At 45.6% G+C, this 21,684-nt stretch overlaps 2 protein-coding genes across 7 annotated transcripts in view; one reads left to right on the forward strand and one right to left on the reverse strand.

Annotated features, from left to right (window-relative positions):
• The first annotated feature begins 678 nt into the window (after positions 1-678).
• On the forward strand, positions 679-4,440 carry ckmb (creatine kinase, muscle b). Its single transcript, NM_001139715.1, is given in 8 exon segments — positions 679-735; positions 1,895-2,104; positions 2,351-2,505; positions 2,673-2,805; positions 2,914-3,085; positions 3,210-3,333; positions 3,530-3,719; positions 3,924-4,440. Coding segments are annotated over 7 exon segments (1,143 nt in total). The 5' UTR covers positions 679-735; positions 1,895-1,914; the 3' UTR covers positions 4,103-4,440.
• Positions 4,441-4,943: 503 nt separating this feature from the next.
• Positions 4,944-21,684, reverse strand: part of LOC106580867 (MAP/microtubule affinity-regulating kinase 4-like) — a 50,414-nt gene continuing 33,673 nt past the window's right edge. The window contains exons 9-18 of one of the 6 annotated variants that reach the window (XM_014162372.2): positions 21,373-21,492; positions 21,154-21,253; positions 20,831-20,940; positions 19,992-20,184; positions 17,639-17,865; positions 16,708-16,814; positions 14,927-15,196; positions 13,189-13,271; positions 11,318-11,362; positions 7,681-8,020 (exon numbers count right to left, since the gene is read on the reverse strand). In XM_014162372.2, coding sequence (XP_014017847.1) covers positions 7,956-8,020; positions 11,318-11,362; positions 13,189-13,271; positions 14,927-15,196; positions 16,708-16,814; positions 17,639-17,865; positions 19,992-20,184; positions 20,831-20,940; positions 21,154-21,253; positions 21,373-21,492 — 1,320 coding nt within the window. In that variant the 3' untranslated portion in view covers positions 7,681-7,955. Of the gene's footprint in view, positions 8,021-10,337; positions 11,363-13,188; positions 13,272-14,926; positions 15,197-16,707; positions 16,815-17,638; positions 17,866-19,991; positions 20,185-20,830; positions 20,941-21,153; positions 21,254-21,372; positions 21,493-21,684 lie in introns of those variants that run through there. The other 5 variants (XM_014162373.2, XM_014162369.2, XM_014162376.2 and 2 more) reach the window with 5 other exon arrangements.

The following is a 21,684-nucleotide window of genomic DNA, read 5'->3' on the forward strand; positions in this document are numbered from 1 at the left end:
CCAAGTGGAGTGTGTCACATAGTTCCAGTTTGTGGTTGATATTGTCAGGTATTGTTAATGAAATGCTCAATGAAGTGGCTTTCTCCTTTCTCCTCTTCCGGTTCGCCATCTCTCTCAAGGGACCATAACCATATTCCTACACAAAATCATATTAATTTTTTTGACTGATTCAAATTAGGACCAAGGGGGTACTCACCAAGGGAATACTCACCAAACACACTACAGATGAATGAGAGGGAGCACCAATCCCTGTAGGGGAGAACTCCCATGAAATCCCACAACTAGTAATATAATATATGCCATTTAGCTGACGCTTTTAGACATAGTAGTTATTTGTTCCCCCAGGATCCCTCAATCTCTCAGTGTGAACACTTATAACAGTGTCCACGGAGAAAGTGTATTTTTACAACTGTCGCTTTACTTCAACTGTCTCCTTCAACCCCCCCACCTCAACTAGCTAATCAGAGGAGGAGGGGGATGTTGCCGTTCAGGGGCTAGGCACAGCTGTTGTACCGTCTCGGGTGATGTGATGTAAGTTCATGCCTTTTAGAAACTAAACTGGGCATCAGGGGTTGTGGCTGTCCAATCGAGTGAGAGAATTCAGAGACAAACCAGCCAATGGTTGCAAAGGTCTGGGTATATAAACTAGGGTCTAACACCTGTCAAAGTTGGGTAACTCCTATATTGGCTTTGGTGGATCCCGGGAACGTTACCTCCTTCTTTTCTCCTGTGCAGGTAAAACCTACAAGGCAGCGAGCTTCTGGAAAAGGGTTTTTAAGTAGAAATGAGGAGAATTCCTGAAAAAGAGCACAAAAAGAAAAGAGGAATTAAAAAAAAATACTTTAGGCAATTGAAACCTCTCCGTTGCCGCACCATTTGGAATCCTGAAATCGGTTCTTCTTGCATTTTTTTGCATTGGACTTCTCTTCAGTTTCTTGCAGCATTTCCTAAAATGGAAGATCTACTGTTTTTTCATCTTTAAACTACTTCTTATGCGTTTATACTCGTCATCCTCTTCTGTGCAAACTAACTTTGTTAAAGGTTTTGTCGGTAAAAGAGAGCACTAGTTTGAAAACAGCCATGATCACTAACGGCTGTTAGTAGAGGAGGGATAGTCACAGGAGGGATAGTCACAGGAGGGATAGTCACAGGACAGCGGCTGGTTGATTTGTTACCAGTGGTGATCTATAGATGACACCGAGTTATTTTAGATATTTTGCTGAAAAAAACATGCAAAGTGAAGTATTGAATTTCTATAATGTCTGCAATTATTCCACAACATGTTTGTAGTTCAGATGTTAATCTGAGATCCTATTCATTCTGATTTGAAGGTCAGTTGTGCTAATAACCGGAGAATGAATCAAGTCAGTCTCTGGAACTCTCTGGTACCGCCTACTGGGGTGGTAGCCAGACTAGGTTCCAGTGGTAGTGTTTCCCTTGAAGGAATGGAAAGGTGGCTTGCATGCCAGTGTCAGAGTATAGCCATAGCAAGAGGGTGTAGGGTGGATGGCCTGGTCTAAAAATACCTTCTGATGCTAAGTGCATAAAAGCACATAGATCACACCCGTCACTCTCCGTGGAAACATGAGGCGGTGGCCGGAGGGGTCAGGAGACTGATAGATAAGACACTAGGAGACTCAGTACTACAAATCACAAAATATGGTATATTTAGTGGTATTGGTTGTATTGTTAGGCCATTGCTAGGACAGTTCCTCGTGATTTTTTCCTGAAAACCCATCATGCTCTCTTTTATAAATTGTGGCACAATTCTGTTGTTAGGGACCCAGATATTGTTCTTTCACCATTCTTGAATATTTAGTTGGGAGGCCTTTCGATACAGTGTGCCAGATCATCCTTCATAGATTCACACTTCTTCCACCTCTCCTTTTTGCAGGACAAAAGAAAGCCGCAATCATGACGAAGAACTGCCACAATGACTACAAGATGAAATTCTCTGATGAGGAGGAGTTCCCAGACCTCTCCCTGCACAACAACCACATGGCCAAGGTGCTGACCAAGGAGATGTACAAAAAGCTGAGGAGCAAGTCTACCCCCTCCGGTTTCACCCTGGACGACTGCACCCAGACCGGTGTGGACAACCCTGGTAAGACTTGGAAGCACACACACAGGAAAACCCGTCAGGTCCCTGTGAGGTCACAGGATATGCATGTCCTGATCTGCTCTGATTGGTGGCTGATAAGGGCACCTGAAAGCAAAACATTCTTAGTGCTATTAATTAATACACTATTAGCATGAAAAATGAGACTGTTGGTAGTGCACTTTGTTGGGGGCCTGTTACATGTAGTTTTCCTGTGGCAATAGTTCCCACTTATTCTCTTTCTGTCTGCAGGACACCCCTTCATCATGACCGTCGGCTGCGTTGCTGGTGATGAAGAGTGCTACGAAGTCTTTAAGGATATGTTCGACCCCATCATCTCTGACCGTCACGGAGGCTACAAGCCCACCGACAAACACAAGACCGACCTGAACTTCGAGAACCTGAAGGTGAGTGAAGAAAGTGGTCATGGCAATCACATTTCTACATTGGAGTTGCTCCTTTTGCAAGCTTGATTTCTTAGCTAATATATAAGGCTGCAGTGGACCGTGGTGACTAGACAGCATTTGAATGAGTTCCATGTGTAGAGCGACATAATTCATTTCCCCGTTGACAGGGAGGTGATGATCTTGACCCCGCCTACGTCCTGTCCAGCCGTGTGCGTACCGGACGCAGCATCAAGGGATACACCCTGCCCCCCCACAACAGCCGTGGCGAGCGGAGAATGGTTGAGAAACTGTCCATCGAGGGTGAGTGTCTGAGCCCTCAGAAAAAATCAGCACTATAAAATCAGGGTCAGCTGTGCTGCCATGGAGCACGATCATGTCAATCTCATGTTTATGTCTCTCTCCCCTCAGCCCTGGCCACACTGGATGGTGAGTTCAAGGGAAAGTACTACCCCCTGAATGGCATGACCGATGCCGAGCAGGATCAGCTGATCGCCGACCACTTCTTGTTTGACAAGCCCGTCTCCCCCCTGCTGCTGTCCGCTGGTATGGCCCGTGACTGGCCCGACGCAAGAGGAATCTGGTGAGTGCCCAGGACACAGGCCCATACCAATACCCAAAACCAAAACGATACCATTGGTGAAACCAGATAATGAATGTACAGTATGTCCCACAGTCATGTAACACGTACTCCCTCCTTTCTGAAGGCACAACGATGCCAAGAGCTTCTTGGTCTGGGTGAACGAGGAGGATCACCTGCGTGTCATCTCCATGGAGAAGGGCGGCAACATGAAGGAGGTCTTCAGACGCTTCTGCGTTGGTCTGCAGAAGGTACGCTAGCCACAGAGCCTACAGGACTGACACACTCTCAATACCAACATTGTTCTTTATCGCTTGTTCACAACAATGGCAGCTGACTTTTCTTATAGTCAATAGTCGAACACACATCCCTTTCGGTTGGCTATTCTCACCTGAAAACGCACTCACTGGAACCTCCTCGTCTCCTGTCCTTCTCCACCTTGTGCAGATTGAGGCGGTCTTCAAGAAGCACAACCACGGCTTCATGTGGAACGAGCATCTCGGCTACGTGCTGACCTGCCCCTCCAACCTGGGAACTGGCCTGCGCGGTGGCGTGCACGTCAAGCTGCCCAAGCTGAGCACACACCCCAAGTTTGAGGAGATCCTGACCAGGCTGCGTCTGCAGAAGCGCGGCACAGGTACGAGCTTCTCTCAAACTCTCTTCACAGTCTTAATGCATGAAGTCATACTATACCTAGCAATAGGCCATAAAATGCTTTTACACTGCCATTATATATGCATTTCTGAGGTGACTAGTAAAGCCATATATAACCTGACATGTACATCATGGAACACCAGTGTTAAGGATTATGAAGACTCACCTTTGACCTCTTTGCCTGCAGGTGGTGTGGACACGGCCTCCGTGGGTGGAATCTTCGACATCTCCAACGCTGATCGTCTGGGCTCCTCAGAGGTGCAGCAGGTGCAGATGGTGGTGGATGGCGTCAAGCTCATGGTGGAGATGGAGAAGAAGTTGGAGAAGGGAGAGGCCATCGACGGCATGATCCCCGCCCAGAAGTAAAGCGGCACTTGAGCTTCTGAGTTTTTTTGTATTATAAAATGAGTAGCCTTGTCGTCACGCGGGCAGGAGACATCCTCACTGGACTTTTCCTAAAGACACTCCACTCTGATCCAACTCTTTTTTCCTTCCTTCAATATTTCTCTTCATCATTTATTTTTCTCCTTCCTACAGTCACTTTTTACCATCTGTCCTGTTCTTTCTGTAACATCCTGGGAACAAATACCATCGCATAGTCTGGTGCCATGGGCCATGACTATGTTTATGCACCAAATCTTAAATCCGTTCTTTGGTTGTAAAAATGTATTGAGCAAATAAAACAAGCCCCAATTAACAATCAATCCCACTGTCTGATGTATGGTCTCGAAACACACACAAAGACCCTCGCACGTACACATTCTTCCTGCATGTGCACACACGGTGCACGCACACACACACACACACACACACACACACACACACACACACACACATAAACTCAGTGAGCGCAGCCCTGTAAATGCCCTAAAACCATGGTACAATTAAGCACTAAAATGAGAGGCCATGTGTTATGACATTTTTATCATGTCTGTGATGTGGTCATAGCCACGAGGCGAAGGCGGGTGGTCATGATGACTTCTAGGTGCTAAGACTAGTAGTTTTAAAAGTACTGGGTTGCTAGGAAACGACGTAAACAATGCCCCTTTATATGAACGTGACAATGTGTATGTTGTCTCATATATCATGGGCAGGAGAGGCTCTAACAATGGGAATTCCAAACCATCCGTTACACATATGACCAACCTGTAATCTACTGAGACCACGTCAACCACAGGGAGAACAAAAATAAACTTGATCCAAAATGTCAGAGTTTGAAAGGAGAATTTATTTTTGCTTCAACACAATTTTCCTATGAGACATGCAGGACTGCAGGTCAGTCATTTCCATAGTTGCACCCTGTTTTATCGATAACAGCGACTGCTTCAAACGCACTACTACTTCCTACTGTTGAAGCATGGTCCTAAGCTTTAAGCAATATATATGGGAATTGTTGGGCAAGAGGTCCTATTTTGGACAACGTTGCCCAAAAATTGCACAAAATCACAGCTTTCACATTTTAAGACATTTGTGGCCACCTGTTGCAACTAAAATCTCCCATGATTCCTTGCAACGGGAAAACTGAAGTCATTGTAGTGTCATGGATTACTATGTACTACTGCCATACATGTGTGCAATAAATATTTTTGCCAAAAGGAATAAGGTGGAAAAGGGTGGAGTTTGAAAACAACTGAAGATTTGCTAGTGTGTTGGGCAGGCAGTCCAGTGTAGGCAGGCTGGCGGAGATGGTCAGAGGTGTAATAGTGACAAACAAGCACACTCTGTAATGAGAACATCATCCACTGTTGATGAATCTTTGAGCCATTTACAAAGGCCAGACAGACTTTCAGAAAACAAGGAAGGTTGAAGAACATTCAGCGACACCAACAACACAGTCTGAGCTGAGAAAACAGAAACATGGTTGAGATATCTAACCTAGAAGAGCCCACTGCAGCAACTGGGAATGAAGATCTGGCATGTCTGCTGCTGTGACCCACTGACAAGCGACAAGGACCATTACTGTATATTGGTGCAAATGAAAGCCAGTGACAAACAGTCAAGGCCTGAGTGAGTGACTATCAACCTGACTTGGATCAATTGTGAGCAGCTTGGAATCGTGGTTCATTTATAGACAAGTGTCAGGGTTAATTTCAACAAGGTCACCCAGGGTCACATTCTAAACTACCCCCCTCAGCAATACAGAAGTCTGATTGGCTACCAGACGGGAAGCAGCTACATCACACCTGTTTTGTTGACCAATTGCTCAGTGTTGCTGAGGGCTGAGTTGAGGAGCAGTTCGGAACTCATGGAACCACAGATAAAGGAATCAATGGACATAAATACTTAATGCAATTCAACTAGCATTGCTGTAGTTATTATAGTCTGTTTGATCAATCATATTATTTTCTTTTTGAGCAGAAAATTAGGAGTTGATGTAATTTTATTTTTTATGCGATCTTGGGTCATTTTATACAAAAAAGTGCTCCAAATTGTGATTGTGGAAATGTGACAATCAATATTCCCCAACATAATACTAACCACAGCTTATATCAAATCAAGTTTGGAATCTTGGCCCTGTGGATGTGTTGTAACATTTAAGAGAAAATACAATTATAAGAGGTGATATTGCTAAACCAAAAGTTCTACCAGAAGAATGTGTAGAATCCTTGTGTACATTACCTGCTGAAATGCAGAAAATCAAAAGGTTAGTGGCTCAGAAGAGCAGTCATTACCTACTCTGCTTTGGACATTGAAGTCAGACAGCCTTGCTCATTAGCAACCAACATTCCGGTATATACAAAACACAAAATGAAACTTGATGAGAGTAGCAGACGGGGTCGTACAGAATTGAGCAGATGATGGATGGGCAGAAGGGTCTGGCATTTGTTTTACAGCATACTTTTTTTGTCCGTCTCTGCATTTCGGCATGTCTCCCTATATAGCAGGGGTGTCAAATATATGGCCTGCGGTGTGCGAGAGGGTCCAATCTGGCCTGCGGGTTTGAGTAAAACCCCCCCAAAATAACAACAACAAAATAAATCTTTTTTTTTATATATCTGTAGCGGTACCCCCTGTATATAGACCCGCTATTGTTATTTACTGCTGCTCTTTAATTATTTGTTATTCTTATCTCTTACTTTTGTTTAGGTATTTTCTTAAAACTGCATTGTTGGTTAAGGGCTTGTAAGTAAGCATTTCACAGTAAGGTCTACTACACCTGTTGTATTCGGCGCATGTGACAAATACAATTTGATTTGAATATATTTTAAAATGACTACAACCAAATCGAAACTGTGTAGAAATGATAAGATAATGGACCTACATTCATACAGTTTATTGATTGTATCCAGATTGTTAATAATCACTGAAATGAAAGCTAGACAGTTAGGGAGCATCAAAAATGCTAAAAATTATGGATAGGGTGGATAGACTATATTTGGCAAATTTTGACGGCAAGGAAACATAACACATTTTCAGTGTTGCCGTCCGGACCTTGTTGAAGAACGAATGCGGTGTCCAGGGCAAAATGAGTTTGACACCCCTGCTCTATAGCCTGGAGTTCACTCTAGGAAGGGCTGGCCCCTTGTTTCTTAAATATGCATTCATGTCTGTCAATTGCTCATTGAACTGAAAAAAATAAAAACAAAATAAAAAACCTTTAGAATAGCAGCTGTTAAAAAGGAATGACAACATATATAATATAATCATAACGACGTTGACGAAAAATATCTTAATCTGCAAATATGGAATTAAAAAATAACTGCTTGACTCCCTAGATTCACATAATATTGAGGTGCCTTAGCAGGGTTCATAGGTCATAGGTCTGTGAGTGGCGGGGCCGGGCCGTCCGTGCCGGTGCGCCTGCGTGTCCGTGTGGCACCAGAAGCGGGTCTTTGGCGGGGGTGAGGCGAAGTTGGCAGTGGGGGTAGCGGGTTCAGCCTGTCTCCTTCTCCCGCCCCCTCGGTCAGTCTGTCCAGTGTAGAAGCCCTCTGCCCCACCCCCTGTTGCCCTCAGAGCTCCAGATCCTTGGACACTTTTGTGGCAATATCCCGGAAGGCAAGCGGCGCCCCCCACAGGCGTTTGAAGCGCACGCCGCTGGTCTCGGCGGGGCCGGCGGGCAGCTGGCACACCTCAGCCTCGAAGGCCACACGTGAGCCGGCCGCCCCGTGGGTGCAGGAGAGCAGGAAGGGCCCAGCCAGGTGGACCTGGCAGCCGCAGCCCTGGGCCGCCTCGCGCAGCGCCAGCACCACCTCCGCCGGGTCCCGCGGGCTCCGCACCCTCACATCCCAGCTGCATCGGGGGGTCCGGGGCTCTGCCGCTTTTTGATGCCCAGGTAGATGGCGACTGCAGGGGCAAAGTGGGTGAAGCGTGGGAGTGGGGGAGTGATTGGGGGTGAGAGATTGAATGAGAGAAGAGGATGCAGGTGGAGTGTGGGTGACGTGCATTAACGTGGATGGGAAGAGAGGAACAGGGGAGAAATATATTAGTATCATATAGGGTTTGGTTTAACAGCCACAACTCTTAATTTATCAATAGCAATAGAAATCCATTCCTCAATTTCTCATTAAAATAGATAACAAGGCCAATAGAAATGAAAGTATATAAAATGTTTTTAACAGTCTTTACTGAAGAGTGGCTGTAGCTTCCACAACACACACAAGTTGCATTACCATCTTAAAATCATGCCATAAATTAGACAATTCTAGAAAAATAAATCTGTGGTTCAATTCAGAGAACAATTCAGAGGATACCGCAGTGCAATAAAATGGAATGTTAGGAAGCAACACAAGTTAGGCAAGTTAACAACACAATTTTACCTTTTTGAGGACACGCTTGTTCTTCAAGGCAACAACATTCTAAATGATGCTGTACCATTATATCTCATTCATTAGACCAGGCTACAGTCATGCCCCACTCAATGATCTGAACTGTATGCAGATATATATATATATATATATATATATATATATATATATATATATATATATGCACACTACCGTTCAAAAGTTTGGGGTCACTTAGAAATGTCCTAGTTTTTGAAAGAAAAGCACATTTTTTGTCCATTAAAATATCATCAGATTGATCAGAAATACAGTGTAGACATTGTTAATGTTGTAAATTACTATTGTAGCTGGAAACGGCAGATTTTTTATCTACATAGACGTACAGAGGACCATTATCAGCAACCATCACTCCTGTGTTCCAATGGCACGCTGTGTTAGCTAATCCAAGTTTATCATTTTAGAAGGCTAATAGATCAGTAGAAAACCCTTTTGGAATTATGTTAGCACAGCTGAAAACTGTTTTTCTGATTAAAGAAGCAATACAACTGGCCTTCTTTAGACTAGTTGTGTATCTGGAGCATCAGTATTTGTGGGTTCAATTACAGGCTCAAAATGGCCAGAAACAAAGACCTTTCTTCTGAAACTCGTCAGTCTATTCTTATTCTGAGAAATGAAGGCTATTCCATGCGAGAAATTGCCAAGAAACTGAAGATCTTATACAACGCTGTGTACTACTCCCTTCACAGAACAGGGCAAACTGGCTCTAACCAGAATAGAAAGAGGAGTGGGAGGCATCGGTGCACAAGTGAGCAAGAGGACAGCCCCGATGCACAACTGAGCAAGAGAACAAGTACAATAGAGTGTCTAGTTTGAGAAACAGACGCCTCACAAGTCCTCAACTGGCAGCTTCATTAAATAGTACCCGCAAAACACCAGTCTCAACATCAACAGTGAAGAGGTGACTCCGGGTTTCTGGCCTTCTAGGCAGAGTTGCAAAGAAAAAGCCATATCTCAGACTTGCCAATAAAAATAAAAGATTAAGATGGGCAAACACTGGAGAGAGGAAGATTAGAAAAAAGTGTTATGGACATACGAATCCAAGTTTGAGGTGTTTGAGGTGTTCGGATCACAAAGAAGAACACAAAGAAGAACATTCGTGAGACGCAGAAAAAATGAAAAGATGCTGGAGGAGTGCTTGACGCCATCTGTCAAGCATGGTGGAGGCAATGTGATGATCTGGGGGTGCTTTGGTGGTGGTAAAGTGGGAGATTTATACAGGGTAAAAGGGATCTTGAAGACGGAAGGCTATCACTCCATTCCGCAGTGCCCTGTGGATGGCGCTTAATATGAGCCAATTTCGTCCTACAACAGGACAATGACCCAAAGCATGACACAATCCAAACTATGCAAGAACTATTTAGGGAATAAGCAGTCAGCTGGTATTCTGTCTAAAATGGAGTGGCCAGCAGTCACCGGATCTCAACCCTATTGAGCTGTTGTTGGAGTAGCTTGACCGTATGGTATGTAAGAAGTGCCCATCAAACCAATCCAACTTGTGGGAGGTGCTTCAGGAAGCATGGGGTGAAATCTCTTCAGATTACCTCAACAAATTGACAACTAGAATGCCAAAGGTCTGCAAGCCTGTAATTGCTGCAAATAGAGGATTCTTTTACGAAAGCAAAGTTTGAAGAACAAAATTATTATTTCAATTAAAAATCCAACGTCTTGACTATATTTCCTTTTCATGTACGTTTTCATGGAAAACAAGGACATTTCTAAGTGACCCCAAACTTTTGAACGGTAGTGTGTGTATATATATATATATATATATATATATATATATATATATATATATATATATATATATATATATATATTCAGGTCATTATATTGTTATTTCTGGAGGTGTCTGTGGTTTGCAGAGATGTGGTCAAATCCATTTAAATCTGGTCCATTCTGAAAGTAAACCAAATTCCAATTCTAATTCCACATTTTCCTCATTGAAGAGAATTGGAAATTCAGTGTACTTCCTGACTGCAATTGAAATGGAATTGAGCCCAGCCCTGGTAGTATGCACAGCTAATTAAAGTTGGCATTGATTTACATTTCAAAGCAGACATTTTTCTTTGGAATGCTGTCCTGGTGGGTCACAGAATCAGCTTACTATGCTTGGTCACAAGCTAGCAAAAACACATCTGCTGGGTAAGTAGGTGTAGGTTTAACGGTGGACATAGCCAGAATACCACACACTAGTTCTAGTACTACTCTTGGAAACAAGTGGAAGCTCTGTGTATTATGGGTATTTATTCATTTATTAAAATCGTTTGAGTAAGTGAGAATGAGGTTCATGTCAATGGATGGGGAGTTGAAGTTGTTATTACACTGAGGGAACCTACTTGATAAAACACACAGAAGGACCCTACTTCAGAAAAGAATTAGAGAGGCAGTCACTCACAGGCATCTAGCACAGAGTACCACATCTACTATCTACGAGTCACACCAAGGGCATTTAGAGCTAATGCTGCATTGACCCATGCTCTGAGCTTTACCTGCTGGTTTTAACCAGAGACTGTCTGACCAGAGACTGTGCAGCTGAGGCTACAGTGTGAGGGAGAGAATAGAAATGCCTTTAGTAACTACTAGTCCTGGAGCTATCACACTGCCTAATGGTGGGCAGACATGAAGTGATACAGAAAGTCTTTGATTGATAGCACAACTATCTAACTGGCCTGGGTTCAGTTTTGCATTGTGTGATCATAATGAATGTGGTTACAACTGGGTTTGGGGAAACTAATATTGGGCCTGTAATTAAATAGTTTCTCATCACAGTGGGACATACTGTATTGTAGACACTCACCTTGTGACCGGAGATCTGCAGACTCTCTCAGGTTCGTCTGTGACCCTCAAGAGGAAGACAAAAGTGCGTGTTAGGAATGAATCAGCCAATAGAGCAATATCCCTTGTTCCCTCCACTTCCTGTTCCAATCCTTCCCTCAGCAACAGCCAATAGAGAAATAACCACAAGACCATCAACTCATCAGAGCCAGAGTGACATCAACCTTCCGAAATGCAAGGAAATCATATGAAATAAAATAAACAAAACATACACTTTTAAGCCACACTAGGAATGTTTTTTAGAGGAAGGGCTCAGGACAGGTTTGGGTGTCTTCCAAGAGACTAGAAAGCTGCTGCTTCTTGCGTTGCGTGACATAACTGGACAATTCTTACGTGTGCTGTGATGGATTTTACCTGGGTTTGTAGAACATTTATTCGAACATTTTAACAGAAAGCATAATGAAAGCACATAGTGTTTGCCCAATGACTACTACCACTAAAGTATGGTCAGCTTTTGAGATGTCCCATTACACATGCATCTAACACACACAAGGGGGCGCTGCTGTTCAAGCACCACAAAGAGTGTCGCCATGTTCGTAACCTTCCCATTTCAAATGCCGTCTCCACCAGCCTGACCAAACCAAATGCCATCCCAGGAACTGGGTGTGTCTTGAAAGGACTAGAGCCTTCCTTCTATAAAATCTCCATCTAACAGGATAGGGGAGAGATCTGAGCTGTAGAGTGTCTGAAAACAAACCTGCAAGTGGGGATAGTGTCTGGGCTGCCATGTTGGGTAAAATCTCTCTGGGAGAGAGGGAGTGAGTGGAGTCCATGGTGAGTGGAGTAGAGTGGAGGGATAAGGACTGACAAGCGTGTGCCTCTGGCTGGGACTGTAAAGAGGATCCCGTTAAGAGGGGGATAAAGGCTCTATTACGCAACTAATCCTGCTTTGAAGTGTCAGCGATGCTAAGGACGCATGGCAGCAGCTCCTTACAAACAAAACTACCACCCCCTCCAATCTGAATCTCCTTGGCCTTGTGATAGTGTTGTCTTGTGTGGCAAAGAGGGAGGTTGGCTAAACCAAAAACACTGAAACAGCTTCACAGTACTGGCTCTGGGACTGGTAACGTTTTAACAACGCGAGGAATATATGGAGTTCATTAAATGAGTCACCGTCTTACAATCGCGTTAATAAGTACAACTGGACGGCACACAACTGCACAATGAGTGAAGACGTCACCAGGGTTAGGTGCACCCTGAAGCATTAGGAGAAGGTAAAGAACAGCCCGTAGAGTCCAAAGCCACATCAGACCCCTTTGATTTGACTTTCAAAGATAAGAATAAAGAAATGTTTAATGTCCAATCATGTATTATTGTTTTAAGTGCCACAATCATTTGGTAGATATCCATACAACAACACATCCACTAACCAACTACCTTTACATGAACTGAAAATAGAAGAAGAATGTATAGGGGATCCCAAACTGCTCCTACATCAAGTACTACAAGCGTGTGCGCATTTTAAAAGCCTTTGGAAAGCAGGGTTATTGCTGGCTGTTCTGTTGTTGTCAAGGGTATGCTGTGTCACCTGTGGCCTCTAGGGCGCGCTCTTGTACTGAACTCAGACAACAGACACAGCGCACAGACTGAGGCAGTGAATGAGAGGGGAGTGGGCGAGGGGTTGGAGGTGCTGGCAGACAGACAGACAGACAGACAGACAGACAGACAGACAGACAGACAGACAGACAGACAGACAGACAGACAGACAGACAGACAGACAGGCAGGCAGACAGACAGGCAGACAGACAGGCAGGCAGACAGACAGGCAGGCAGACAGACAGACTGACAGGCAGACAGAGAGAAGGAGCCAGAAACATGGGAAGAAGAACTTACTAACTGTTTTTGATCCCTGCGGAAGAGTGCAGCCCGAGACGGACTTGTTTGAGTTGGGACGCTTAGAGGGGTCAAGATTGACCCTACGAGGAAGAAGAGAGAGAAACAAGGAAGAAAAATAGAGAGACAAAGAAAGAAAGACAGAGAGAGAAAGAGATATGGATAAAGGGGGAAAAGAAGGATAAAAGATTGCAGCTGATTGGCAAGGAAAAGTAAAGTTAACAAGGAAAAGCAAAGTAGTTAGGAAACAGAAACATGAAGCACTTCCCCAAAAAACAGCCGAGAGCGAGAGACAGAGAGAGAGAGAGAGAGAGGGGGGGGGTAGTAGGGAGATGTGAACTGGGTAAGTGGGGGTTTGAAGCCTGTTGTTAATAGAGGAAGAAGTAAGCCTGAGGAAAATCAATGCAGATTAAGGAGAGAGTGAGAGAGGGGGACGTCAGAAGCATTTTGGACCCTCCAGCAGTGTAAGTCTGAGTACCGATGGCCAGACACACACACCTTACTGACTCCACTATGTCTCTAGGGCTAAGACGAATATCCTCCATATTGAGGAAGGGTTCCAAGTATCACTGCTAGTCACTGTCACCTGTCTTGGGCTTTGTGTCCCCTCCTCTACAGTAGCCTAACTGTCTTTTCCTTAACACACTATCTATCTAACACTGTAGCCTACACAATAGAGGTCTTCACGGATCCGAATATCCGAGACCCGATCCAGTACCAGAGCGGTTCTGGATCCAGAATTCTAAATAATGACACGGGTCTGATCTGATTGTCACAGGTATGTGTACTTTTAACTGACTTGTCCTGAAGGACCCATACAGATCCAAACGCGACTGCTGCAGTAGAGAGAGAGAGAGAGAAGTTTAGAATTTATGCTGCTACTCTTTGCTTTTCACGAGTGGCGCGTAGCTGGTTGTTGGTCAATCACAAGTCATCAAAGCGGCAATAGGCTATAGTCATAGAATCTCTAAGTGGGACCAAGGTCAGGAGATATCTAATCGATGGAAGATGGAATTAAAATGATGGAATTTAAAGTTAAAAGAGAAGGATAGGCTACAACGACCAAGAGCCAACAGATAGACTGCTACTTTATATTCTGAATGGTGTTGTTGTTGTTTGTAGCTGTAGGACGAGAAAGAGCATGCTGCATCAATTAGCCTTGCTAGCTAGCTGCTAGCTTAACTAGCTTCTCCCGGTTTGATGCAGTCAAGACAGTTACTACGTAATCATATTGGATGATAAATAACCTAGCTATGGCAGCTATTAGTCTACTATAGCACGAGTTGGCTTGGTAGGTTGTGGTCTCACAGATGAGCAGTTTAAATGTGCTTCGCTAACAAAGATCTCCCCAGATTTCCACAAGTAAAATAACACGGGGGAGTAACAGGAGCGAAAGCTCATAGTAATCCTTGTCCTTGCTAGGCCGTACATGATCTTTATTTGATCTAATTGCTTAAACGGCAGTCGCTATCCCTGACGAGTGTTGAATTTTCCAATGGCACGCGCAGCATCGTATAATTACAACTAACATGTATTCGAATCCTCCTAATTGTACACTGCCTGTACCTTTCAGCTGTTTAGATTAGGATTGCTTACACTTCTGATGTTTCTACTGAAATTCCCTCAAGCTATGAATTGAATTCTACCCTCACTATGAACTAGCCTAGAATTGTTGTCGTCACTATACCTGGGGGCTAAAGCTCAGGGCTTCCTCACACTCCCTTCACTCTCCTCTTACCTGCGTGTGAGCTTGGAGGTGAGCTTGCTGAACAGGTTGGAGGTGGCGCGGGTACGTGCGTGGGGCAAGGGGCTTGCGTCGTGGGACAGGGTGGGGGAGGTGGGAGGGGCGTGGGAGGGAGGCCGCCGGTCCCTCAGCTGGCCACCGTGGAAGGTGCTGCGGATGCTGGAGCCCCGAGTGAGGCGGGAGCCCGCAGAGGAGGAGGTCCCCGAGGCCCCAGCGATGCTGTGGGTAGAGGGCGAGGCCGGGGGCAGCCGGTGGGAAATGGAGCTGAGAGGAGAGAGAGAGAGCAGAAAGGACAAAACAATCAGATCATCATCACATTCATCCATCACTCAACCATTAACAGTGAGGTGATCAGTCCATAATGTATGACAACCCCGGGCATATCATCGTTCTAATGTATCGGTTGAGACAAAGGATCTGACCCAGAAAGGCTCTAGCGGGAGTTAGTTGAGCATTAAGGCAGAGGGATGGTGAACCATTACAGGGTAGGAGCTTCCACTTGTGTTGGCTTTCAGCAGAGGTAAGGTGGTGAGGCCAAATCAGAACTGGGCCTTTGGTGGAAACAGACTGTGAGGGGGAGATGGGGATCAGGGAGGAGGAGGGAAGGACAGACTGGAAAGGGGGATGTGGGAGGGAGGTGACTGGTATGCTGGTAAAGAGTGAGAAAAGAAAAGTGAGCATAGAAATAGAAAGAGAGAGAAAGAGATAGAGAGAGAGGGTGAGAGAGGGCTTGAGGGAGAGTGACAGACTGAAAATGAAGATCTCGGCCATCTGCTTGGAGAAGTGTGGCTGGCGTGTGGACGTCCAGCAGTAGCCATCTCTCCTTCCCCATGCCCCCTTAACCCTGCATCCTTTCATCCACTTGGCAGAGCTCCTCCTCCCCTCGTCCCCTTGGCCCGCTCCCTACAGTTCTCCCTGAATGGCTGGGTTAGCTAGGCTGGCTTAGCCCCTGTTGGCCTGGGGCCGCTTCACTTAACGCTCTAAATAGCCAGAGCTCTGATAGACAGACACACACTCACACAGGGAGAGGGGCCAAGTAGGGCAGACACATTAGAGTCCTTTGGTTGATTTGCAGCCATTTCAGAGCACAATCATTTACCCTCAACCTGAGCCCCAAAGCAAAAGAGACCAGGGGCAGGAACTAAACATGTGTAGAATGTAATGCATGATCACTATGACAATGTATTTCTGTGTAATGTATTTCTGTGTAATGTATTTCTGTCTATATCATGTAATTGTACGACTGCATGCACTTGTTTATATGAGCATTATTATTTGTGTCTGTTTCCGAGTGTGTTGGTTTGTGTATTTTATCATTGTGTGTGTGCAGCGTTGTATTTGTTTGTGCGGCTGCACTGTGTGTGTGCGCTCTAGCACGTATGTGTCCCATCAGCCCATCTATCGTGGCATTGCATTGACAGGGCCTAGAAGGCGCTTGCTGGTCAAATTGGGACACTGCCATCTCCCGCTTTCCCCCTCTATCTCCAACCCCCTCCCTCCCCCAGTCCACGTGGCCCTGAGCTGGGACTTCAGGTCACATGATAACCACCCCCTTCTGGCACACAGCAGTAAGCTCTTTATCTCCTAGTCAAGAGACGTAATGAATGTTATACACACACAAACACACCACTACAGTCAAAACACACAGGTTATGTATGCACACATAATGCTGAGAAGGTCAATGTATCCCTGCTATTATACTCAAGGACTCAACAAATGTAGAAGCACATGTGCAACACTCAAACACAAACATGAAACCCAAACGCTCTGCTCACCTGTTCTCCTTTCCGTTCTGCAGCAGGGAGGGCCTGTCTGTGCTGTTCCTGTCCGTGGTGCACACGTACGTGTTCCGGCGGATCATGGCACTTGCTGGGACGTTGTTCTGAAAGTCAGGGAGAATGACAGTTAGATAACACATTGACTGTGATTTGGTGAAATTCAGAAAGGCATCCATCCTACTGTATATCCCTCCTCTCCTCCATATAATGGCATTGTCTAATGGTCACATAACGCTAGGTATGTTCATGTCTATTCAAAGCCCTGACTCTGATAATATCTACACCCCACATCACAGTGTCAGTGGAGGCATCCCAAATGGCACCCTATTCCCTTTATAGTGCACTACTTATGAGCCCTGGTCAAAAGGTGTGCACTTTAAAGAACCACAGTATCCGTGTTGAACTTTTGTTGTCACTCTCAGTCCACCCTGTCAGAGCGCCTCTGAGCCCTTCAAAGGGTTCATCTCAGGTTCATCTCCATAGTCTGTTGTTGTTGTTCATCAAATCAAATCGGATTAGTCACATACGCATATTTAGCAGATGTTGACTACCTATATGCTAGCGTTGAATCTCTATTCTCTCTGTCCACATCTTAGTTGAGCATGAATCTGTATTCTCTATTCGAAGTGTTATTGGTTCATTCCCCCGCACACTGGTCTTAGTTTCATTAACCTCTTGTAACATTGTCTCTTGATGGTGTTAACCCTTCTTTTCCCTGTGTGTGTGCGTGTGTTTATAACGTACAATTATTTGTAAGGTCGTGTTGTAAGCCGACTGCATTGCACACATTGCATTGCATCAACCAATGGTTGTGTGGCACGCCTTCGACGGCGCAGTCTGGCATCAGATAACTCTGTTATATGTGGTTTGCAGACATGTAGTCTGCCTGGAACACGGCCTGTCTGTATGTGTGTGCGTGCGTGTTCACCGTGGCGGTGATAATCTCCTTGCGGCGGTCGGGGATCTCTGACTTGTTGGGGTTGTTGGCGCTGCTGACCATAGGGCTGGAGGGGGGCTGGATGGAGCGGCTGCCCACCACGCTGCTGCTGACCTTCCGGGACGCCATGCGCCCCCCCTCCTCCTTCAGATCCCTGTCTGCCCCCGCCACGCTGCTGGGGCTACGCTTGGGGTGGGACGGGGGCGCTGCTGGACCGCCTGCACAACAGACAGACAGGGCAGATGATACGACATGAGAATCAAAGTCCGGCTCTGTGTGGTTCAGTTGGTAGAGCAAGGCGCTTGTAAACCCAAGATCGTGGGTTTGAAATCTGCTGGCGCCACCCATATGTAAATGTATGCATGGACTACTGTAAGTAGTTTGGGATAAACAGCATGCTATTATATTATAGACTGACAGATAAGTGGGCAATGTACAAATTATGAATATCTCACCCACTTGTAAAGTGGTGGCTGGTGACCTCACACTCATACACACAAAGCAAACATTCTCAAACCTGGCAGAACGGAGAGGAATACAACTTCACAACCATTTAAAACACAAGTGAAAAGGTAGTGACGGACAGGTAGTTGGAAAACAAACACCCACTAATGGGTTCGGTCAGACACTAATGGATGTACAGTGCATTCAGACAGTATTCAGACCCTTTCCCTTTTTCCACATTTTTGTTATGTTACAGCCTTATTCTAAAATGGATTAAATAAATGTTTTCGTCATCAATTTACACACAATACCCCATAATGACCCTTTGTTACGAGACTCGAAATTGAGTTCAGGTGCATCCTGTTTCCATTGATCATCCTTGAGATGTTTCTACAACTTGATTGGAGTCCACATTCAATTGATTGGACATGACTTGGAAAAGCACACACCTGTCTATATAAGGTCCCACAGTTGACAGTGCATGTCAGAGAAAAATCAAGCCATGAGGTCGAAGGAACTGTCCGTAGAGCTCCGAGACAGGATTGTGTCGAGGCACAGATCTGGGGAAGGGTACCAAAACATTTCTGCAGCATTAAATGTCCCCCAAAAACAGTGGACTTCATCATTCTTAAATGGAAGAAGTTTGGAACCACCAAAATTCTTCTTAGAGCTGGCCACCTGGCCAAACTAAGCAATCGGGGGAGAAGAGCCTTGATCAGGGAGGCGACCAAGAACCCAATGGTCACGCTGGCAGAGCACCAGAGTTCCTCTGTGGAGATACAAGAACCTTCCAGAAGGACAGCCATCTCTGCAGCACTCCACCAATCAGGCCTTTATGTTAGTGGCCAGACAGAAGCCACTCCTCAGTAAAAAGCACATGACAGCCCGCTTGGAGTTTGCCAAAAGGCACCTAAAGACACTCAGACCATGAGAAACAAGCTTCTCTGGTCTGATGAAACCAAGATTGAACTCTTTGGCCTGAATGCCAAGCGTCACGTCTGGAGGAAACCTGGCACCATCCCTACGGTGAAGCATGGTGGTGGCAGCATCATGCTGTGGGAATGTTTTTCAGTGGCAGGAACTGGGAGACTAGTCAGGATCGAGGGAAAGATGAACGGAGCAAAGTACAGAGAGATCCTTGATGAAAACCTGCTCCAAAGTGCTCAAGACCTCAGACTGGGGCGAAGGTTCACCTTCTAACAGGACAACGACCCTAAGCACACAGCCAAGACAACGCAGGAGTGGCTTTGGGACAAGTCTCTGAATGTCCTTGAATGGCCCAGCCAGAGCCCAGACTTGAACCCAATCAAACATCTCTGGAGAGACCTGAAAATAGCTGTGCAGCGATGCTCCCCATCCAACCTGACAGAGCTTGAGAGGATCTGCAGAGAAGAATGGGAGAAACTCCCCAAGCTTGCAGCGTCATACCCAAGAAGACTTGAGGCTGTACTCGCTGCCAAAGGTTCTTCAACAAGGTACTGAGTACTTATGTAAATGTGATATTTCAGTTCTTGATTTTTAATACATTGGTAAAAATTTCCCCCAAAATTATTTTTGCTTTCTCCTCATGAGGTATTGTGTTTAGATTGATGAGGGAAAAAAAACAATTTAACCCATTTCAGAATAAGGCTGTAACCTAACAAAATGTGGAAAAAGTCAAGGGGTCTGAATATTTCCCGAATGCACTGCAATGTCATGGAAGCTGCTATGACACATAATACTCACAGATGGACAGACAGTAATGTATATCAACAATAACTACTACCTATTCCCTTTATAGTACACTACATTTGACTAGCGCATTACTTTTGAACAGAGCTCTGGGCTCTGGTCAAATGTAGTGCATCATATAAGGAATAGGGTGCATTTTGGGACATAGAATAAGAGACAGCCCACTCACAAAAGTCACTGTGCCTCCTGCGGGGGTGGTAGGTGGAGGCGCTGCGCTGGGTGGTCTTGCTGTGGGAGGAGGAGGAGGCCGAGGCGGAGGTGGTGGAGGAGGTGGAGTGTTTACTGGTGCCGTTGATGACGGTGCTGGGCCGTACCCGCGCCAGGCTCAGACTGCTGGTTGACCGAGACTCGCTGCCCTCCACCTGACACACACACACACACATACACACACACACACGCACACACACACGCACACACACAGACAGAGAGAGAAACACACACACACAGAGAGAGAAACACACACGTTAGGATCAGGACTCAGGTGACTGTAGACAGTGTGGACACACAGGCATGCATACACACGTATTGTGGCAGACAGGCACGCCAGGTGTTCCCCGAGGATTTATGTTAGCAGCGGTGGCTAAGGAAGCGGAGGGGGATTATTTTGTAGATTTTTCTGGTGACTTTTTAAAAGGACATTCTACTCCAAAATGCATGAAAATGTAATTATGTTGGAACGATCTTAAATATAACTGATGTGCGCCACTGCACTAAAGGGAGATGAGGAGCAGGCGGTGGCTGTGCAGTCATGACTCTCTCATTCACACTGGCGCCAACTCTGTTTGCTACAAATATACTTGTAACTTGTCAATTTCCCAAATCTCTCACTATCCCTTTAAAAGCGTGTCTCGGCAGAAATATATATATATTTTTAAAAAACGAACTGGGAACGCTGGGAACGCAGACAGGCAACGCAGAAAGCCTTAACGAGGAAGGATTCTCTCTCTCTCTCCCCCACCTCTATCCCAACCCTCTCTCTCACACACACGTTGTCTCGTTGTGCCTCACCTCATTCATGCGTCCCAGTAACAGGTAGGTGGCGGTGACCTCGTTGTACTTCCGAGTGGTCAGAGCGTCTTTGATGTCGTCACGGGTGTAACCCATCCCTATCATCACCTCTGAAGGCGAGCGGAGAGATGAGGGATGTTAGACAGAGATACAGGCTCAAAGAAAGAAGAGGATGGGTATGTCCCAAATAGCACCCTATTCCCTACAATAGTGCACTAGTACCACCAGGGGCCAGTGAACTAAATATGGAAAACGGTGCCATTTGGGATGCATACAATATGTAGGTAGGGAGTAGAGGGGAGTTAGAGAGGGGAGTATTTCACCGATGCGGCTGGCATCATTATGATCCTCTAGGGGCTCTGTATGAGGCTTCAGTTCTTCTCCGTCGTAGCCAGAGTTAATCCACTTGTCGTTCATGATTTGCTAATGAGGAGGGATAAAACGATGTGTTAAAGATGCCACAAACAGGGTGTGTGTGGGTTTGTGAGTGTGTGCATGTGTGTACTGTATGTCTGAGTGGCGCCTGCAGTTGCCCTCCTCACCTCCAGGGTGCAGCGTTTGGTGGGGTTGAGCACCAGGAACCTGCGCAGGATGCCCTCGCAGTCGGTGGACATGTAGAAAGGCACGCGGTACTTCCCCCGCAGAACACGCTCCCGCAGCTCCTAGGGAACAACACATACAGATAACGTTACACAAACCGTGCACATAACGTTATATAACGTTACACAAAACACGAGACATACTAATGGCAAATGGACCAAAAGACAATGTTTTCCTTCTCTTGATCAACTGAACATGAAAATAAAATGTGAACATGAAGTTATCAGCACAAACCCCTTGAGGAGCACAGGCAG

The sequence above is a fragment of the Salmo salar genome, chromosome ssa20 (genome assembly GCF_905237065.1).
Source record: "Salmo salar chromosome ssa20, Ssal_v3.1, whole genome shotgun sequence".
Taxonomy (NCBI): domain Eukaryota; kingdom Metazoa; phylum Chordata; class Actinopteri; order Salmoniformes; family Salmonidae; genus Salmo; species Salmo salar.